This window comes from Thamnophis sirtalis, unplaced genomic scaffold, assembly GCF_051295495.1.
Source record: "Thamnophis sirtalis isolate CommonGarterSnake01/CBP01778 unplaced genomic scaffold, rThaSir2_p1.2 scaffold_1, whole genome shotgun sequence".
Lineage (NCBI taxonomy): Eukaryota > Metazoa > Chordata > Lepidosauria > Squamata > Natricidae > Thamnophis > Thamnophis sirtalis.
In genome coordinates, this window is record NW_028261381.1 from 31,485,024 (window position 1) to 31,504,017 (window position 18,994).

Here is an 18,994-nt window from a genome sequence, read left to right on the forward strand (position 1 = left end):
AATTTAACTAACTAATGGACATAAATCAGAATTTGGAAAAAGCAGGAGGGGGAGGAGAAGCAAAAGTTAAAAGCATACCAAAGAGATTTGCTTTGTCCAAGCCTGAATTTGTTCTAATTAAAACATATTTTAAGCAACTCTAATTGATGGGAGAGGTGGAACGTAACAAGGAAAAAAAATCAAGAAAAAACACTAACCTGGATTTAAAAATATCAAGCTGTATTGCTGAAAACTATCGGCGAATCATTTGCTGGAGGAAAGAATGGAACTGGACTGGAATTGTGAAATTATAATCAACAGTATAACTAACTGTAACTTTGGGATTGGACATTATGGAAAGGTTGGAATTTGAAGAGTTGCATGAAATTATAAAAAATATGCATAAAACATTAAAATTAAGTTTAAACAGAATTTTGAAGCCAGAATCTAAGGAGAAGCAGGAAATGAAAGAGGAAGAGGGGGAGGGTAATGAAATGGTAGAAATGGTGGAAAATAATAAGCAAATAAAAGATTTCACTGGGCTTGACAGTGACATAGGGAAAATTAAAAAGGGGAGAGGTGTCCCAATAAAGGGAAATAAAAAGCAGAAAAAAGATTTCACTGACTCTGACAGTGGCACAAGGAGAACGGAAGGCGGGGCGGGATATGTCCTAACAAAGGGAAATAAAAAGAAGATAAAAGATTCCACTGGGCTTGACAGTAGTTTGGGGAAAATTGAAAAGGGTGGACATATCCCAACAAAGAAAAGGGAGATGACAGGAATACAGAATTGGGAAGAAAAGACTTGTTAGGGAAAAATCTGGTATTTAGAAATTGTTAAGAGGCTAATATAAAGTTAGGCATGTGGTTTACATCTTAACATGATAATTAAATTGAGTTGCTGATTGAACAGGGTAATGGGAATATAATTAAATAAAGAGTTAAAATATATGAAATACTCTTTTATACGATAAATTAAACTGAGTTACTAATTGATTGAATATGATAATGGAAAGACAATTAAATGTAGACTAAAATACAAGAAATATGAATGCATATAGAATTCTTAAGAAGATGAACAAAGTGAAGTGTTATTTTGTTATTTCACATAGCAAATCAATGGAATTGTAATGAACACTGAGCAGCAGGGATTGTTATTTAAAGACATTCAAATATAAGTTAAGTTAAGATATGGAAAAATGGAGGGGGAACATGAAATATACTTATAATGAGATTATAAAGACAGATTAAAATTTGGGGTGGGTAATGATATGTAACTATACAATATTATGATGAGAATAGCTGGGAATTGTAATTAGGTCCACATTCTGGACTAAAATAAGGGGTGTGTGTTAAAATATAATTGCTATATATGTATACTTTTTTTCTTCATTGCTTAAAAAAAGATGTTAAAACTAAAGAGGTTTATTGATATGAAATTATAAATACCATCAACATAAAATGGAGCTTGCTCAGGGGATAAGAGGGAGAGTGTGGAAGAGAGGGGAGAGGTAAGGAAAGAAGAGAGGGTAGGGGGGAAGAGGAGGAGAGAAAGAAGGAGTGGAAAGGGGAGAGAGGAAGGGAAAGTGGAGAAGAGAAGAATGGCAGAGGGTCAAAAGCGGATAGGGAGGAGGAGGAGAGAGGGAGAAGAAAGTGATGGACAGGATAATATGGTGTATGGAGAGCAGAGGAACCAATAATCTTTTTTGGGGAGTTGATGGGAAGATGAATTGTTGTTAATATTTAATAATATAAAATAATGTTGGTTATATAATAGTATACACGTGGTTATGTGTTATGAAAATGAAAAAATAAAAACTTTAATTAAAAAAAAAGTCATGATGGTGCTGAAAAAAGGGACATGACCCGTTCTTATACTTACGACCATTGCAGTGCTGCCATGGTCAACTGACCACAATGAGAGTGATTGACAACCAGAATGTATTTATGATAATTGCTGCATCCCAAGGTCATATGAACACCTTCTGTGATCTTCCTACACTAAGCAAAGATGGAGGAAGCTGGATTCATTTAAAAACCATGTGATTCACTTAAAATATTGTACAATCAGTCACAACTCACATAACAACTGCACTGCTTAGCAACAGACACCCCAGTCCCAATTGCTGTAGGTCAAGGACTACTTGTGGAAAAAATTACTACATAGCATTAGAAGTGTGATGCTATGCACATATTTTTTACTACCCACTGCATATCAGCTGGTTTGGGAAGAGTTCCATAATCAGAATGTTTAGCCCAGTTATTACAGGTAATCCTCACTTAATGAGCGGTTGCTCAATGAGCAATCGCTCAATGACACTTCAAAGTTATGACAGACCTCTCCAGCACATATTACTGCATTTTCATTATTTCACTGTTTATTTTATTGTTTCACTATTTTGCTATTGTTATGTTTATATGTCTTTGCATTTCTTTTACTGTTGTAATCTGCCTCAGAATAGCTCCAAGGTGAGACAGGCAGCAAATAAATTTAACGAACAAATAAATAATGGCTTATTGATACTGGTAATTATTTTTATTATGCTTTGCAATCTGTTTATATTCAACTAAGGGGCATAAAAATACCTGTAATAAATACTGTTTGCTTAGATAAAATGGGAAGTATTTTGAAAGCATGTCTTGATTCATTTCATTCATATTTGTAAGTCTTCATGAGAGATGACATTTAAAAAATATATATATACTGTTATTCTTAAACGAAAAATCAGTGCAAACAAGAACATTCATAATCCCAAAATTTTATTATTTTGCTCCCTTTCTTGAACTATTGAGAAATGTTGAGTATCACCCAAAAGGAAGCTTAATCTATTAAAATATGACAATGTTTTTCTCTATATCTTGTAACAGCTCTGAAACAAGCATTTGCTTTATATGGTTGGTTTTACCATAAAACAAGTGAACTACATTCACTTGTATTATTACTTTTGCTTTAAAAATGTTCTGAATGCTATAAGAAAAGAATATGGCAGGATAGCAACAAGAATTCATATATTTCGGATATTCAATAATAATGTGCTTCATAGCATTGGTGTACTAGATTAAAAAAAACAGAATGTACTCAATATCATAATTCACTCCTAACCGCAGACGGTTAGGAGTGATAGAGAGCAAGGGAAATTATACTGTATGGACATCAAAAGAAAAACATCTCATATTTGGAATTTATCCTTAAGAACAACAAAGCAATTTTCTATCAGGTTACTTAGTCATAAATGATTTCAGATTAGCAAATTAAACAAAAAACAATGGCTGAATATATCCAGTGGCTCTTGGCAATGAAATAAGGCAAGTTCACACATAATAACAAATTTTGTTCCTTTTATTTAGAACTGTACTCAAGTTAGTACTGGAAAATTTAAAAAAGCCTTTGCTAAAGCACTTTCCTCCTAAGTACATATAATAAAGGCCAAATGTTCACCTTGAATAAAATAACAAATTAGTCCAAACAATTAAGGACATACATTTTTGTAGCTTACCCCTCAACTAAGGATAATTCTATGGCAGATATATATATATATATATATATATATATATATATATATATATATATATATATATATATATATATATATATATATATATATATATATATATATATATATATATATATATATATATATATATATATATATATATATATATATATATATATAATCAATTCCTCTTGATCCAAGTCATTTCTGCAACCTAGACTGCCCTTATATTACCTCTGATAGCTCTATTTTTTTCTTGCAATTAAAATAATAAACAAATGAGGTGGTTTAATTCTAGCTGAATTATTAAAGACTTTTATTCCTGGTTTCTTTACACATTCATAGTGTTCCCTCCATCTAACAATGACCTAAGGATTTTCTTTCAGTCTCTCAATCACAGTGTCCATTTATAAGAAAAGTGATAAATCTAACTTGTCTCATCAGGTTTTTTTAAAAATCAAAATAGGCTTTGTAGGCTTATTTACAAAACTCTTGCAGATGATCCTTAGAAAGGAGGGTTGTGAATATAAATGTGGTGTATGAACAGCTGTCGAGTATAAAGATTTGATCCTCCACTTTTGAGTACAGATACATCTCATGAAAGTTTTCAGAAATAAAATAAACATATAGTCTAACAAAACACACTAAAGAAAATGATCAGGTATAAACAGTTGAGATCATGAAACAAGTATTTTTAAGAAACAAAATGCAAATAAAAATGCTCCTATTATCTGAGGTAGCTAGTTTTTTTTAAAAAAAAAGTAAAAATCCTATTATTCTAAGAAAGAAAGAAAGAAAGAAAGAAAGAAAGAAAGAAAGAAAGAAAGAGGAACAAAAGAAAGGAAGGAAGGAAGGAAGGAAGGAAGGAAGGAAGGAAAATAAGCAACCATGGCCAGAGAAAATCTTTTGTATTGGGTTGTGTATTAAAGCAAATAAACAAAGGCTCAATTCACATCATTATTTCAGTTTCTCAAACTTATTTATTATGATTATTATGGATGAAATATTTATGCCGAAACAATGTCCAGGGAAAAATTCTTTGCCTGTTCGCTTGCCCCAACCCTGCTTGCATCTTCTTGCATTCATCATCCCAGCCCTGCTGGCCTATTGTAAAACCATGAAGATCTGATTATGACCCTGAGTTGGGGGCACAAGTGTATTAAGGGCCCTGTGTCCTCGCTATTTTACTTAAATAAATATAAATACATATATTTATTCTGTATTAATTGTTTTTTTTATAATGTACACTGCCCAGTGTCACTTATTGAGATGGGCAGCTATAGAAATTAAATAATTTTTGTGAACACAGCAACTACTGATGCCGTAATGAATTTATTACCTTGCAATAGCAATAGCAGCTTAGACTTATAAACTGCTTCACAATACTTTATAGCCCTCTCTAAGGGATTTGCAGAGTCAGCCTATTGCACCCAACAATCTGGGTTTTTGTAATACTTTTGAGTATTTTTTCAGTCTTGATCAAAGTAACTATGAACTAAGGAAGATTATTAAAAGAGGAAAGAGGAAACACACTAGAGATTTCGTAGTTGGCATTCACACGTTAAAAACAATCTCTCTGTCATACATTATTTTTGATCTACACCAGAGGCGTTCAACCATGGCAACTTTAAGACCTGTGGGTTTCAATTCCCAGAATTTCCCAACTAGCATGCTGGCTGAGGAATTCTGGGAGTTGAAGCTCCAAACTAGATGGCTAGATTACAGCTACATATCTAGACAATGGCTAGATTACACATGTTGCAACTGGAAGAAGGACTTTATTAACATATCTTGGTTTTCTGAAAAAGCTTAAGTCTCCTTTGAGTCTCAAGTCTGGCTGTCTCCCAGTGACTTCATGTATTTTTCTTGACAATAAAAATTTGAAACAACTCACTGGTGCATGCCAACCTTCCTCATTTATCAGCAGGAAGACTCAAATCTAGGAAGTTCCCACTGGCACTTGCACAACACCTGCCCAAGAACTTTAACATAGATTCCCTGTGGAAAACCAAATGGGTCACTGAACACCCAGATATAGGAAGACATATAAAAAAGTGCCAGGCTTTGAAATATCATGTCAGCAATGGACAATCCTAAATAGGATTTGCATCTCACATGGCATCTGTCGGGACTCTCTGTATAAATGGGGCATATTGTCCTCCCCTCAGTGTGACTGTGTTCACATTGTGAGCAGCTGTAAGATGACGGAATATACCGATCTAGTATCCGATTTTTTAAATATAAACGATGCTGCAAATCAATGGTTAGATGGCCTTGACATTGGTATTTGAATATAGATCTTTTAACATTTATATTTAATTGTGTTTTACTAATCTAGATGAAATTTTAATATACATTGCTAGTCCATGTACAGGGCGGGGCATAACCTTTTCCTAGGGGGTCACAGCAACACTTGTAATAACAACACAAATAATTCATACACCATTCGAAAGCCCATCAAAAACTGAGTTTATTGACACGATTTAATAGTCAGTATGACCACCATTAGCCCTTCGAACAGCATTCAAACGAGGTGGATAAGAACACAACAAATCTTCAAACAGTTCCGTTCGATTTTCCAGATTTTCCAGAGGGCGGGGCATAACCTTTTCCTAGGGGGTCACAGCAAGATCGACAGCAGTTTACAACTTCCGCGACACCTCATTTTAAAGCCCATAAAAAACTGAATTGAATGAGCTATTAAATGTTAAATTTGTTTCGGTTGAAACTTTGAGAATGAATTTGGAAACTGTGTTGAAAAATCTGGAAAATCGAACGGAACTGTTTGAAGATTTGTTGTGTTCTTATCCACCTCGTTTGAATGCTGTTCGAAGGGCTAATGGTGGTCATACTGACTATTAAATCGTGTCAATAAACTCAGTTTTTGATGGGCTTTCGAATGGTGTATGGATTATTTGTGTTGTTATTACAAGTGTTGCTGTGACCCCCTAGGAAAAGGTTATGCCCCGCCCTGTATAATATGCCATACATTAATAAAACTTGATAACAGTATATAGATGCCTTGATATTGTTTTGGTAAAGAATGGCTGACTTCTCAGCCTAGTTTACAATTTTTATATTTTGTAGTGTTCCCCCATCTAAGTACTAACTGGGTCCAATCTTGCTTAGGGGTTGTTGTTGTTTTTTAGATATCATTAATACTCGATAACTCCAATCATGAACGTTAATTTCTTTTTTTAACAATTTCATTCTGCAGTTCTTATTACAGGCAGGTGTTTTTTTTTTGTTATCCAGCTCATTCAATTTTGATAATACAGTTAGTTCTTGAGTTACAACAGTCCATTTAGTGACCATTCAAATTTACAATGGCATCTAAAAAAGTGACGTAATCAGATTTCTCATTTACAACCTTTGTAGTATCCCTTTGGTCATGTGATCAAAATTCAGATGCTTGGCAATTGATTCATATTTATGACGGTTGCAGTGTCCCGAAGGTCATGTGATCTTCTTTTGTCTGTCTGACAAGCAAAGTCAATGGGGAAGCCAGATTAACTTCACAACAGTTTGATTAATTCAACAACTACAGTGATTCACTTAACAACTGTGGCAAGAAAAGTCATAAAATGGGGCAAACTCACTTAACAAATGTTTCACTTAGCAATGGAAATTTTGAGTTCAATTGTAGTCATAAGTTGAGGACTACCTGTACTTGTTCTACCACCTTGATGAAAAGCTGACTATAAGGAATTATTCACCTGAGCACTTCTAGCAGTTTTAAGTGGCTGTGGTATAGCAACCTTCATTACTTTGCAAAGAGGAACTCACTAAAATAAAAGGTTCACCGGAATTAAAAAGGAAGTTCAAGAGGCAAGAACAAACAATAGTTTGAGGTAAGCAAAAGTAAATAATAGTATTGGAAAACATTCAACACTGGACTCCCTGTCATATAAAAGAAATGTTTCATTATCAACAAGTGACATGGCAATATCAACAGAAATCTAAATATTCAGAAAAGCCATATTATTATGTAACACATTTGATTCTTTCTCTTCAAAATAATAGAAAAAGACCCCACCATTTAAATCTATAATTGCACACCTGTCTAAAGAAAATATGTTTGCTTCTCCTTTAAATCCATCTTACACTTCCCAGTATATCAAATTAAAACTTATTTGCCAAAGAAAACTGTAAATGTTAGTTTTAAAATCGATTTCACAATGCATCCATTAAGTATTATCCATAAGATCCCTAGTCCCTTAGTTTAATTGTACAATCTAAGCTCATACCTAACAGAGAGAAAAATCTATATTTCAGGATATATATACAACTACCACACCATGGTAACTGATTGGTCTTATTTATTTTGTTTTTACCATTACTGTATCTTGCCATTCTGATATGTATTTTTTCCCCAGATTTATTAGCTTTGTTAAATGCCTTTGCACCTTTTTCTTTGTTAGGACATGTCAGTGAAAGCACTAAATTCTTCTATCTTTATCTATTCAAATCTCTCTTTTCAATGTACAGTATATTCAGTGGAATGAATGAACACACACTCATGCAGAAACACACACTACACATAGCCGGAATGAGAAGAAAGTGAAGAGGAGGAAAAAGCCATTCTGGGGGAAGCTGTAAAGTTTATGGAGGTTGAAGTGATATTTTCCTCCATTCAAGTTCTGTTTCAGACATTCCCAGAAAGGACAAGCTGCCTGCTGCTTTTCCCTCCTCAAAGTAGTTGTAGGGAGTGGTGGTTGGTCTCCTATTTCCATGACTAGAAGAGAAGGAAGGCTGCATTTTCTCTTTCAGCCAATGTAAGGAGCTTGTCTAAGTTCTTTTGAAATAATTTTAGATTTAAAAAAATGAAGATGATATGATAAGCCAGTTCTTCCATTTGGCATTCACCATAAAAATACCCTGATGGCCCCTGAGAAACCAAAGTGGTATTGGCAATTACATCGTAGCAATAATTTCAATGAACATGATTTATTGGAAACTTGTCCAATTTTCCAACTGTGCCTGCATTGTTATTTACTCCTGGTAGAACGTTGGAGACTGTCAAGGCCATGGGAATGGGTTTCTGCCAGACCACCTGAGGTTAATAACACCATTGGCTATACTCGCAGCTTGTGAATACTGTACACAGAACACAGTTTGCCATGAAAAACCAATGCTCTGTACCAGTGGTGTCAACTCAAATAGAAACAGCGGCCATTAGTTTTGTTGTATGCTGGTGTGTGTGCGTGTGCACGTGTGTGTGTGCGCGCACGCGGGTGTATTGATGCATCAACATATTAAAATCTGACATAAAAAGAAGGATTTGATTATTTGTTTTCAATATTTAAATGTATTTACATATTTTTGAGAATATATAGTGTACAAACACAAACATTCCACACCCCATTCTGGCTTCTTCCCACCTACTACCATATTATCACACAAACTACCTCCTCCTCCCATTTGCATCTCCCTGTAATGTTTCCTCTAATTTCTGACATTCCATGTGTAGAAAAAAAATGTTTGCACAGTTTTTTCCAAACCATGTATGAATTTGTGTGCCACAATATGAGAATACGAGTACATTTCAAATACAAGTAACAGTGATGTTACAATATCTATTTCTTAGTTAACACATAGAAAGTAGAAAGAATAACAGTTGTGCTTTCAAGTCATTGTGGATCCTGGTCACTGCCCTCTACTTTTCTTGGCAGCATTTTTCGTAAGTGACTCAGCAGTTCTTTCTTCCTAGAGGTGTGTATGTGACTAGCCCAAGCTTACCTAGATAGCTTTGTGCTCAAGGCTGAACTCCTCAGCTCCACACACACATCCTTATAGATTATGATCCAGTAATCAATGATAACTGCAATCAATATCTTGCAATTATTTAAATCTTCCTTTCTTTTTTCTTTCTCCCATCCATCCACTATCATGAAAACAGAATTTTGAAAAAAGAAAGAAAAACATTCAGATAATTCCCTTATCATGTTTCTCCATTCTCTTTCTTCTCTGGATTCATTCTTAATACTTAAATTAATAATTTTTTTAAAAATGTTGTTTTATAAACTTAACAATAATTATAAGCATATACCTTGTGAAGCCAAATGACCTCACAAGATATTAATTCAACCTATTTTGTAAACAGAAGAAAAAGACTTTAACCTTTCTTGATGGGCGGAGAAAAATTAATATAACCTATTTTGGAGGGAGGCACTCATTCCATGTGTTGGGAGGTTCTGGGGTCCTGAGCAGGTCAGCTACCAGTGCAAGACACATACAGTATCTGCTGCCGCCCAAGGATAAGGCACAATCTCTCTGCCTCAGCTTATTTACAGCATCAAGGTCACATACTGCTCTTGCAGTGCAGACTCAGAGGGAACTCCTGGTGCTCCTACTCAGTCTGCACCATAGTAGCACCCGGCAACCCTCACTATTGCAATTAAATTGAAGAGGTGTACCCATGCAGGATTCCATGTGTATCCTGAGCCTAGAATTTTATGGGTGTTGGTGGCTAAATTTATTATTATTTAGTTTTAAAATATATTGTCTATGTTTTATTGTATTTAATTACACTCCCCCCCCAATATTTCCCAATCGCATTTTAATCTGATTCAGGATGTGCTCAGGAGCTTTTGCCACCTTCATAACTAGATATTTTAAAATTGCAATAATGCCATCTGTATTTGTCAAATTAAAATTTGAAATGTTTTTGGAAGGGCAAATGAATTTCCACATGCAATAAGCTGCGGAATGCCAGCAATAGATTTAATTAAATATTGTATTGTACTTTTGACTTCTTACTCAAAAAGATACAATCTTTTCACAAAATGAGACTGCTAGTAGCGATTTTTAATTTTTGTGTGAAGGCAATCGCTACACCATACTCAACAGAGCATTTACTGCTGGGATTTTTTCATTTTTTTCTACCCTATGTCCTGGACACTGAGCATTGCAAGGGTCACTTTGTACCACATCAACCATCATCCACTATTTTCTACTCCAGATGATAACTTATGGAAACATACATGTCAGCCTTGTTCAAAATGTCTCATTCAAAGGGAAAATAAGAATGTTCCAGAATTTAAACTATAATGTTTTCTACATGATTACTAGGTGGTTTAATATTTTTTTATTTACACTGAAACACAAGCAAAACAAAAATAATCTCTTCACTTTTTATGCTATTTCTCTCATTCTTAAGTCTGTAGTTTGAGATAATTATTTGCAAACAAGATAGCCTTGTTTAATAGTTGCAAGAATGGGAAATCTTTAAAATCATTCTCATAGTTCAGAATGCAAAGCACCTCTATTAATCTACTGACAACATTTATATATAAGACTCAACAAACAAGATTCCAAATTACATTCTCGGATTTTTTGGGCTAAGATGTTAGTAAGAAATAAAGTAATTCTAATGCTGGCCTGTGACAGTAATAAAAATTGATTGATTAATAAAGTTATTCTGTTGCATATAAGATTGTGACCCATTTTAGTGGCGAATTTCTAAATAAATTGGACCAAAATAGTTTATAACTTGGGTGGAGAGATGGGAGAATGTTTTTCTGACAGAAAATATGAATTATGAATTGTTCTAGTCTATTTAGAACAGAATGAACTTTATATCTAATATCTATGTTGATGTTTTATTGGTTACTTAGGTATGTCAGAATCATCTTTGTTGCTCTTCTCTGCACTCTTTCTAGAATCTCCACATCTTTTCTACATTGTGGTGACCAAAACTGAATGCAGTATTCCAAGTGGCAAGGCCACACTTGGAATACTGCATTCAATTTTGGTCACCACAATGTAGAAAAGATGTGGAGACTCTAGAAAGAGTGCAGAGAAGAGCAACAAAGATGATTAGGGGACTGGAGACTAAAACATATGAAGAACGGTTGCAGGAACTGGGCATGTCTAGTCTGATGAAAAGAAGGACTAGGGGAGACATGATAGCAGTGTTCCAATATCTCAGGGGTTGCCACAAAGAAGAGGGAGTCAAACTATTTTCCAAGGCACCTGATGGTAGAACAAGAAGCAATGGGTGGAAACTAATCAAAGAGAGAAGCACCTTAGAATTGAGGAGAAATTTCCTGACAGTTAGAACAATTAATCAGTGGAACAGCTTGCCTCCAGAAGTTGTGAATGCCCCAACACTGGAAGTCTTTAAGAAGATATTGGATAGCCATTTCTCTGAAACAGTATAGGGTTTCCTGCCTAGGCAGGGGGGTGGATTTGAAGACCTCCAAGGTCCCTTCCAACTCTGCTATTGTATTGTATTGTATTGAATATGAAAAGGCTTGTACCCATATTTTTCTGAAGTTGTGAAAATTCAGACAAAAATTCCTGGGTAGAAATAAAATAACTTTGTATCTATCCATTCCATTTTAAGAAACATTTGCACTTCTTGTACACTTCCAGAATTGGAGAGTATGGCTCATAGTGTAACTTGCTCAATTAATCTTTTGAATACATAAATCATTTTAAGTGAAACAGAAAAGGAACATTGCTATTTCTCCTCTGAGAAGCTACCATGAAGAGATTCTTTTGCAACTCGAAGGAATTTGGTGGTACCTTTTGAAAATGTAGCAACAACCATCAAAGAGGAAGATCAGGTGAGAATAAATCAAGTGGGGAAAACAATAGGTACCTTTATGTCAAGGGGCTAAGAAAAAAAACAAGAAGCACAAAACTTTTTTTAATGAATACTAGGTAGCTTCCTTGATCTCAAAACACATTACTTTCACATCTCCAAGAGATGTGATGAATTCCAACTTTATATTTTTCTCCCCTAAAAATGTTACAACATATCAATTGTATCCAACTGAATTTATTGTAAAATAAGCTCCCCTTCTAATTCTGCAGGTTTTTTTTAATAGGATGGATTCCTGTTCCTTCACAGACAAATGCATAATTTCATTTTAATACTGTTATTTATACCCCAAATAGTACTGTAAATCAAATATGACGCTGGCAGAAACATTAAACCTACAAATATATTTGATGCTCTTAAAATAAATCTATATACAGGGGTGGGCTGCTACAGGTTCGCCTGGGTTAGGGAGAACCCGTAACTAACCGTTAGGGCTGGTTCAGAGAACCTCCAAATCCCACCCCTGGCTGGCCCAGCCCTGCCCCACCACGTCCCCTTAGGAGTTTCCACAGGGCCCGTGCTGAGGCACAGGTTGGGGGAAAAACGGGCCTCCTGGAATGCCTTTGGAGCCCAGGGGAGGCAGTTTTCGCCCTACCAGAGGCTTGAGGAAAGCCTCCGGAGCATGGGGAAGGCAAAAAATGCCCCCCCTGCTGTGGTGCAGTAGGCCAACTAGGCCACACTCACCATGGCCATGCCAACCCAGCAACAGAGCTGATAACCTGTTCCTGAAATTTTTGAAGCCCGCCCCTGTAATAGTCCTCAACTTACAACCACAACCAGAACTGGAACCAGAATTTCTGTTCCTAAGCAAGGTCATTGTTAAGTGAGTCACATCCAACTTTACAGCCAGTTTTGCCACAATGGTTAAGCAATCACTTCAGTGAATCACATTCATTAAGTAAATCTGGCTTCTCATTAACTTTGCTTGTCAGAAACTGGCTGGGAAAGTCATAAATGGATCCTAGGATGGTACATCCATTGTAAATACATGCTGGTATTGCCATGTGCCTGAATTTTGATATGTGGCTATGAGGATGCTGCTAATGGTTATAAATGCAAAGACCAGTTGCAAGTCAATTTTTTCAGTGTGGTTGTAATTTTAAATGGACACTAACTGAATAGTTGTTAAGGATTACTGTAGTTCTATACCTTTTTTCAGCTTGTTTAATCAAGTTAAACAAAACACATTTTTCATTCTGTGTATACTCAATATTCAAGATGACATTACCAGAAAACATCAAAGTTTGTTATTATCCACTAACCCACTACAGTGTATGATGATGACCTCTTAAGACTTGAAAATGAGATAAAAAACAGTGAGACTAACCAAATATTTTATCCCAAATACGTGGCAAGTCAAGAAAGTTCAAAATTACCCGAATGTGAAATCCCAATATATCTACTTGTTAGTTAAATCTATCTACAATCATTATTTTTTTAAATACCTGTTCTTTTACAGAAGCTAGAATAGTAGTGGCAGTAGCCTCTGTTTCCATGGCAGGATTTGCAGAAGATTCTTGGTTGGTCGGTTGCAGCCCATCTTCCAAAGGGATCTGTTCAGGAGCTGGCATATTGCCTGGTGGGGGGAAAAAATTAGTTTGATATCTGATGTTCACGGATTCAATTGACATGCTACCTTTGCTGGGCTAAAAATATTCCATAGCATTTCTCAAATCTAAATGAGTATGATATGAAATTAAGCAATAAGAATTTCATATTTATAATAATGGCTAGGAAACAAGGGGGGAGTAGGTAACTTGTGAGCACATCTCGTCTCATTTTTATTGCTAAAAAGTAATAGCATACTACCTTGTTATTTTTATATGAAAGCTGTAATATATCTCCTAAAATAGGCATGTCATAGCTTAAAAAATAAAGGGGAAAAACCCTCCCTCTCCAGTCTTACCAACTTGTATAATGCAGCCTTTGTCCACAAAAAAATGTTTGACTTACAATAATACGGTAGTCTATGCATATCTCTGTTTTAAAACAGATTACAGTATCTTAAATACACTGTAGCCCTAGATTTAGGAAATAAAGTGCTTGCTGTAATTTTGCTGGATAGTTACTATATGATAATTGGCATAATTTTCCCCAGAAACACCAATATGTTAAAAACATCTATTGATGTTTATCATCTATTGATAACCTCAGGTACTGATAATGATTCAATTGTGTTTCCTGCTTCTTCTTCAAGAAGTCCTTGACCTATGATCAGAATGGACTCCCAAACTTCAATAATAAGGCAAGGCACCATGTGAACAGACTTGATTTTACAACCATTTTTATGAAGATCGTAAATTGAATCATTATAATTGTTAAGCAAATCCATTTTTCTGAACACCCTTTTTTTGTCAGAAACCAGGAAAAAAACACCCCTGAGGTAGATAAGTCTTCATATATAATTCCTTCAGGATGCTGGTACCTGTCCACCTTAAAGCAAAACATGACAACTTCCATTATGCATATATTTCATGCAAATGCATCAGCTTTTTCCTATTTCTTAAGATTCATATTATCAAGAAATTAGAAATAGGAAGAAGAAAATATCTATGGCTGCCTTAGACTGGAATGACACATCTGTACTTGACCTGAGGTATCAGATTTGGTTGGCTGATCAATTTTCAATTGCTAGCATGTGAAGCGCAAGATGCAAATCTTGTAATCATAGCTAATACTGATAGGCCAATTTCACATATCCTACTAGCTTATCTCTGGCCTAAAGAGACATTAAAATAAACTATTTCTACTTTAAAAGTTTAATTTCCTGAAGGAGTTTCTTAGGTCAATCAGAAGTCTATAAGCAAAATACAGGCTCCTTGTTTCCTAGCTACTGGTATCAAGAGATTTTCTGCTTCCAATTTTGGAAACAAGTTGTGATTTACATGCCTGGAAGGTACTTTTCACTATCTCTCCTTAACATACATAGCAAGCTATAAAGCCTACAAATTTCAGAACTATCTGTTATAATTTCATTGGAAAAATATAGCAGAGATCAAGTACTTTTTTTGACCTTTCTGACTTTTTCAAAGTTACAGAGCTTCTATTTAGTCTAGATAAGATACACAATTTGTATTCACAGAATTTTTGCTATATAAATCTATTAGTTTAACAACAGTTAAGCTACTGGTATGTATCTTTTAACAGGTAATTAGCTATTATTTTCAAATAGCAATGGGTTCCCAAACTGACTTTAATGAGTTTAAGAGTTAATACCATGAAGAACCAATAGGTTATGATTATCCGAAACAACTAATAAATCCGACTTTCAGAAATACAATACAATACAATAGCAGAGTTGGAAGGGACCTTGGAGGTCTTCTAGTCCAAACCCCCTGCCTAGGCAGGAAACCCTATACCATTTCAAATGGCTATCCCAATATCTTCTTAAAGACTTCCAGTGTTGGAGCTTTCACAACTTCTGGAGGCAAGCTGTTCCACTGACTAATTGTTCTGTCAAGAAATTTCTCCTCAGTTCTAAGTTGCTTCTCTCCTTGATCAGTTTCCACCCATTGCTTCTTGTTCAACCCTCAGGTGATTTGGAGAATCTTCTTTGTGGCAACCCCTGAGATATTGGAACACTGCTATCATGTCTCTGCTAGTCCTTCTTTTCATTAAACTAGACATACCCAGTTCCTGCAACCGTTCTTCATATGTTTAAGCCTCCGATCCCCTAATCATCTTTGTTGCTCTTCTCTACCCTCTTTCTAGAGTCTCCACATATTTTTACATTCTGGCAACCAAAACTGAATGCAGTATTGCCAGTGTGGCCTTACCAAGGCATTATAAAGAGGTGGTAATGCTGTCTAACCCACATTCTTCTACTTTATCTAGTAGTAGGTTATGGTCTACCTTATCAAATGCCTTACTGAAGTCCAAGTAAATTATATTGACGGCATTCCTCTGGTCCACTAATTTTGTCACATTATCAAAGAGTGCAATAAGATTAGTCTGACATGATCTGTTTTTGACAAACCCATGTTGGCTTTTGGTTACTATTTTGTTTGCTTCTAGGCATTCACTAATTCGTTGCTTGATTATCTTTTCCAGAATCTTTCCTGGTATAAAGAGCCGAGGTGACACAGTGGTTAGGGTGCAGTACTGCAGGCCACTTCAGCTGACTGTTATCTGCAGTTCAGCAGTTCTAATCTCACCGGCTCAAGGTTGACTTAGCCTTCCATCCTTCCGAGGTGGGTGAAATGAGGATCCAGACTGTGGGGGCGATATGCTGACTCTGTAAACCGCTTAGAGAGGGCTGAAAGCTTTATGAAGCAGTATATAAGTCTAACTGCTATTGCTATTGCGGTCAAGCTGATAGTAGTTTCCTGGAACTGTTTCGTTCCCTTTTTTGAAGATGGGAACCACATCAGCTCTTTTCCAGTCCTCTGGTAGTTCCCCGGTACTCCAGGATCTCTGAAAGATATAGTTTAGTGGTTTTGAGATCTCATCTGCCAGTTCCTTCAGAACACTGGGGTGTAATCCATCCAGTCCTGGTGATTTGAACTCGTCTAGGGTAGACAGGTGCTCACTTACCATTTCCTTGCCTATTTCAACTTGTGTTCCTAATCTGATGTTTGTGGTGCTGTTTTTGATAGGTTGGATTGTTTTATCCCTTCGTGTAAAGACAGATGCAAAACATGAGTTAAATAGTTCTGCTTTCTCCCTGTTGCTTGTCACCTTCTTGCCACTTTCTCCCAGCAATGGACCAATTGTTTCCTTGTTTTTAACATGTTGGAAGGTTTTTTTTTTTGTTATTTTTTACTTTTGTGGCAAGCCTTTCTTCATTGTGAGCCTTAGCTTTCCTCACTTAATCTTTACAGGCTCGGGCTATTTGCTGATATTCTGCCTTAGTAATGTCTCCTTCTTTCCACTTTTTATACTTATTTTTTTTTGTTTCAATTTGTCAGAACATTCATTATGCAGCCATGCTGGTTTCTTTGGGGAGCTGTTATTTTTCTTCTTCATTGGTATTGTGCTAGACTGGGCTTTTATAATCTCATTTTTCAAAATTTCCCAAGCTTCTTGAGTTGTTTTCCCCTTGAGGATTCTCATCCATGGAATTCTTCCCAAGCTCTCTCTAAATTTATTGAAATTAGCTCTCTTAAAGTCCAAGACTCTAGTTTCACTTTGTTCTACTACTTGTATTTGCATAATGTTGAATTCCAATATTGCATGGTCACTTGCCCCAGGGTTCCTGTGGCTTCAACACCTTCTATCATTTCCTCTCTGTTAATCAGAATTAAGTCCAATATGGCTGATCCCCTTGTTTCCTTCTCTACTTTTTGGGAAACAAAGTTGTCTGCTAGGTTTGTTACAAACCTGTTGGATCTTCCACTTGGTGCAGAGTTTGTTTCCCAGTTGATGTCAGGATAGTTAAAATCCCCCATTACTATTGTGATGTGCTTCCTACATACCTTAGTGAGCTGATTAGCAACAAGTTCATCTACTTCCTCTGCTTGGTTGGGTGACCTGTAGTATAGGCCTATGGCAATGACATTTCCCCTCCCTTTAATATTGCATTCAAGATAGTTCTCATCATTGTTGTGCTCTATTTCTGTAGAGATGTAGTTATTTCTTATATATAGTGCAACTCCACCTCCTTTTTTATTTGGTCTATTTCTTTATATAATAACTCATATTATCTTGAATGTGAAATCTGCTTCAAACTGGATGTTTGCTGTAATTCCCCCTTTTACAAAAGTTTTATTTCCAGTTCAATACTAATTCATCCTATTTTTTATTCAGTATTATTTTTATAAATTTATTCAACAGCTCCATCCAACTCTAACCTTTATTACTTCAGTGTTAGCAGTGGTAAAGGCTGAACGACAAAAAAATGAGCAACAAAAATAAACCACCCCTATTTTCCAACTGCCATGTCACCTGTCAGACTTAGGATGTAAACGTTGGGGTGCTAGTATACCTTAAACAAATGTGATACTGAAGTATATGCTTGAATGAGATGGAAATTTCTTTTAAAGCACTAGTTATTATAGAGTGAAATTGAAGAGCTGATTAGTTATTACAATATTTCATTTTGTAAACTCTACTTGGTTGAATTAATAAAATAAGGGATTTCCTATTTGAAATTCTTACAATTAGCCAAATTTTAACTACCTGGAACTTTGATATGAAACTTTGGTAATACTTGTTCCCCAATGCAGAGTAGTAAAAACCATCTGGTAATCAGAGTCTATCTTTATACTACTAAAACACTTACAACTGTTTGTAACATTCAAACAAGTGGGAGAGTGCATCAGAGGGCAACAATTGTGAATCAACATATGAAAAATGGGCTAATTTACAGAATATGTCCAAAATCTGGGACCTATGACTTGCGTGGGATTGAAATTTGGCAAAGATGTATCCATTTCAGCGCTGTTGTGCTGCTGTGGCCACATGATTGTCATTTCTAACTCTCCCTTCCAGCTTCCTACAAAGAAGTCAGTGGGGAAACGGGCAAGAAGTTGGAAGTTTCTCCCATTCCCAATGTTTTTTTTGCCCATTTGGTCAGTTTGTTTCTCTGTTTAGGTAAGGTAATATCTCTAAATTTATTACCCAAGAGGTCATGAGTTGGCTAGTATTGTATGAAACAGCAAAATAATTATCTGAGAGTAATTTCTCTGGCATTCAAGCTCCTTTCTCAGTGTTTAAATTTTTTTCATAAAACATAAAAAACCACCCTCCAACCTGATATAATTATTTTCAAGGATGTCAAGAATGGCACTGCATATGCTAGAAAAAGTTTTTAGAAACCCAGAAATCTGTGGCCAGTGCTTTATTGTGAAATAGGCATCTTCCAGAAAAAGACAAATGAAAGCTAGGAGATTATTTAGCATCTTAGGGAGCATGAGGGGAACAGCCTCAATGTCTTGCTTTCTAGTAGATGGCTGCTTTGAAATTGATTTACATT

The 18,994-nt window shown here is 35.6% G+C and overlaps 1 protein-coding gene across 5 annotated transcripts in view; it reads right to left on the reverse strand.

Annotated features, from left to right (window-relative positions):
• Positions 1–18,994, reverse strand: part of PKP4 (plakophilin 4) — a 139,695-nt gene that overhangs the window by 79,758 nt on the left and 40,943 nt on the right. For 3 of the 5 annotated variants that reach the window (XM_087710262.1, XM_087710248.1, XM_087710253.1), the window contains exon 2: positions 13,527–13,657. The exons of 1 other annotated variant lie outside the window; for it this stretch is intronic. In XM_087710262.1, the coding sequence (XP_087566388.1) occupies positions 13,527–13,652 (126 nt within the window). In that variant the 5' untranslated portion in view covers positions 13,653–13,657. Of the gene's footprint in view, positions 1–13,526; positions 13,658–18,994 lie in introns of those variants that run through there. One more of the 5 variants, XM_087710265.1, reaches the window with a different exon arrangement.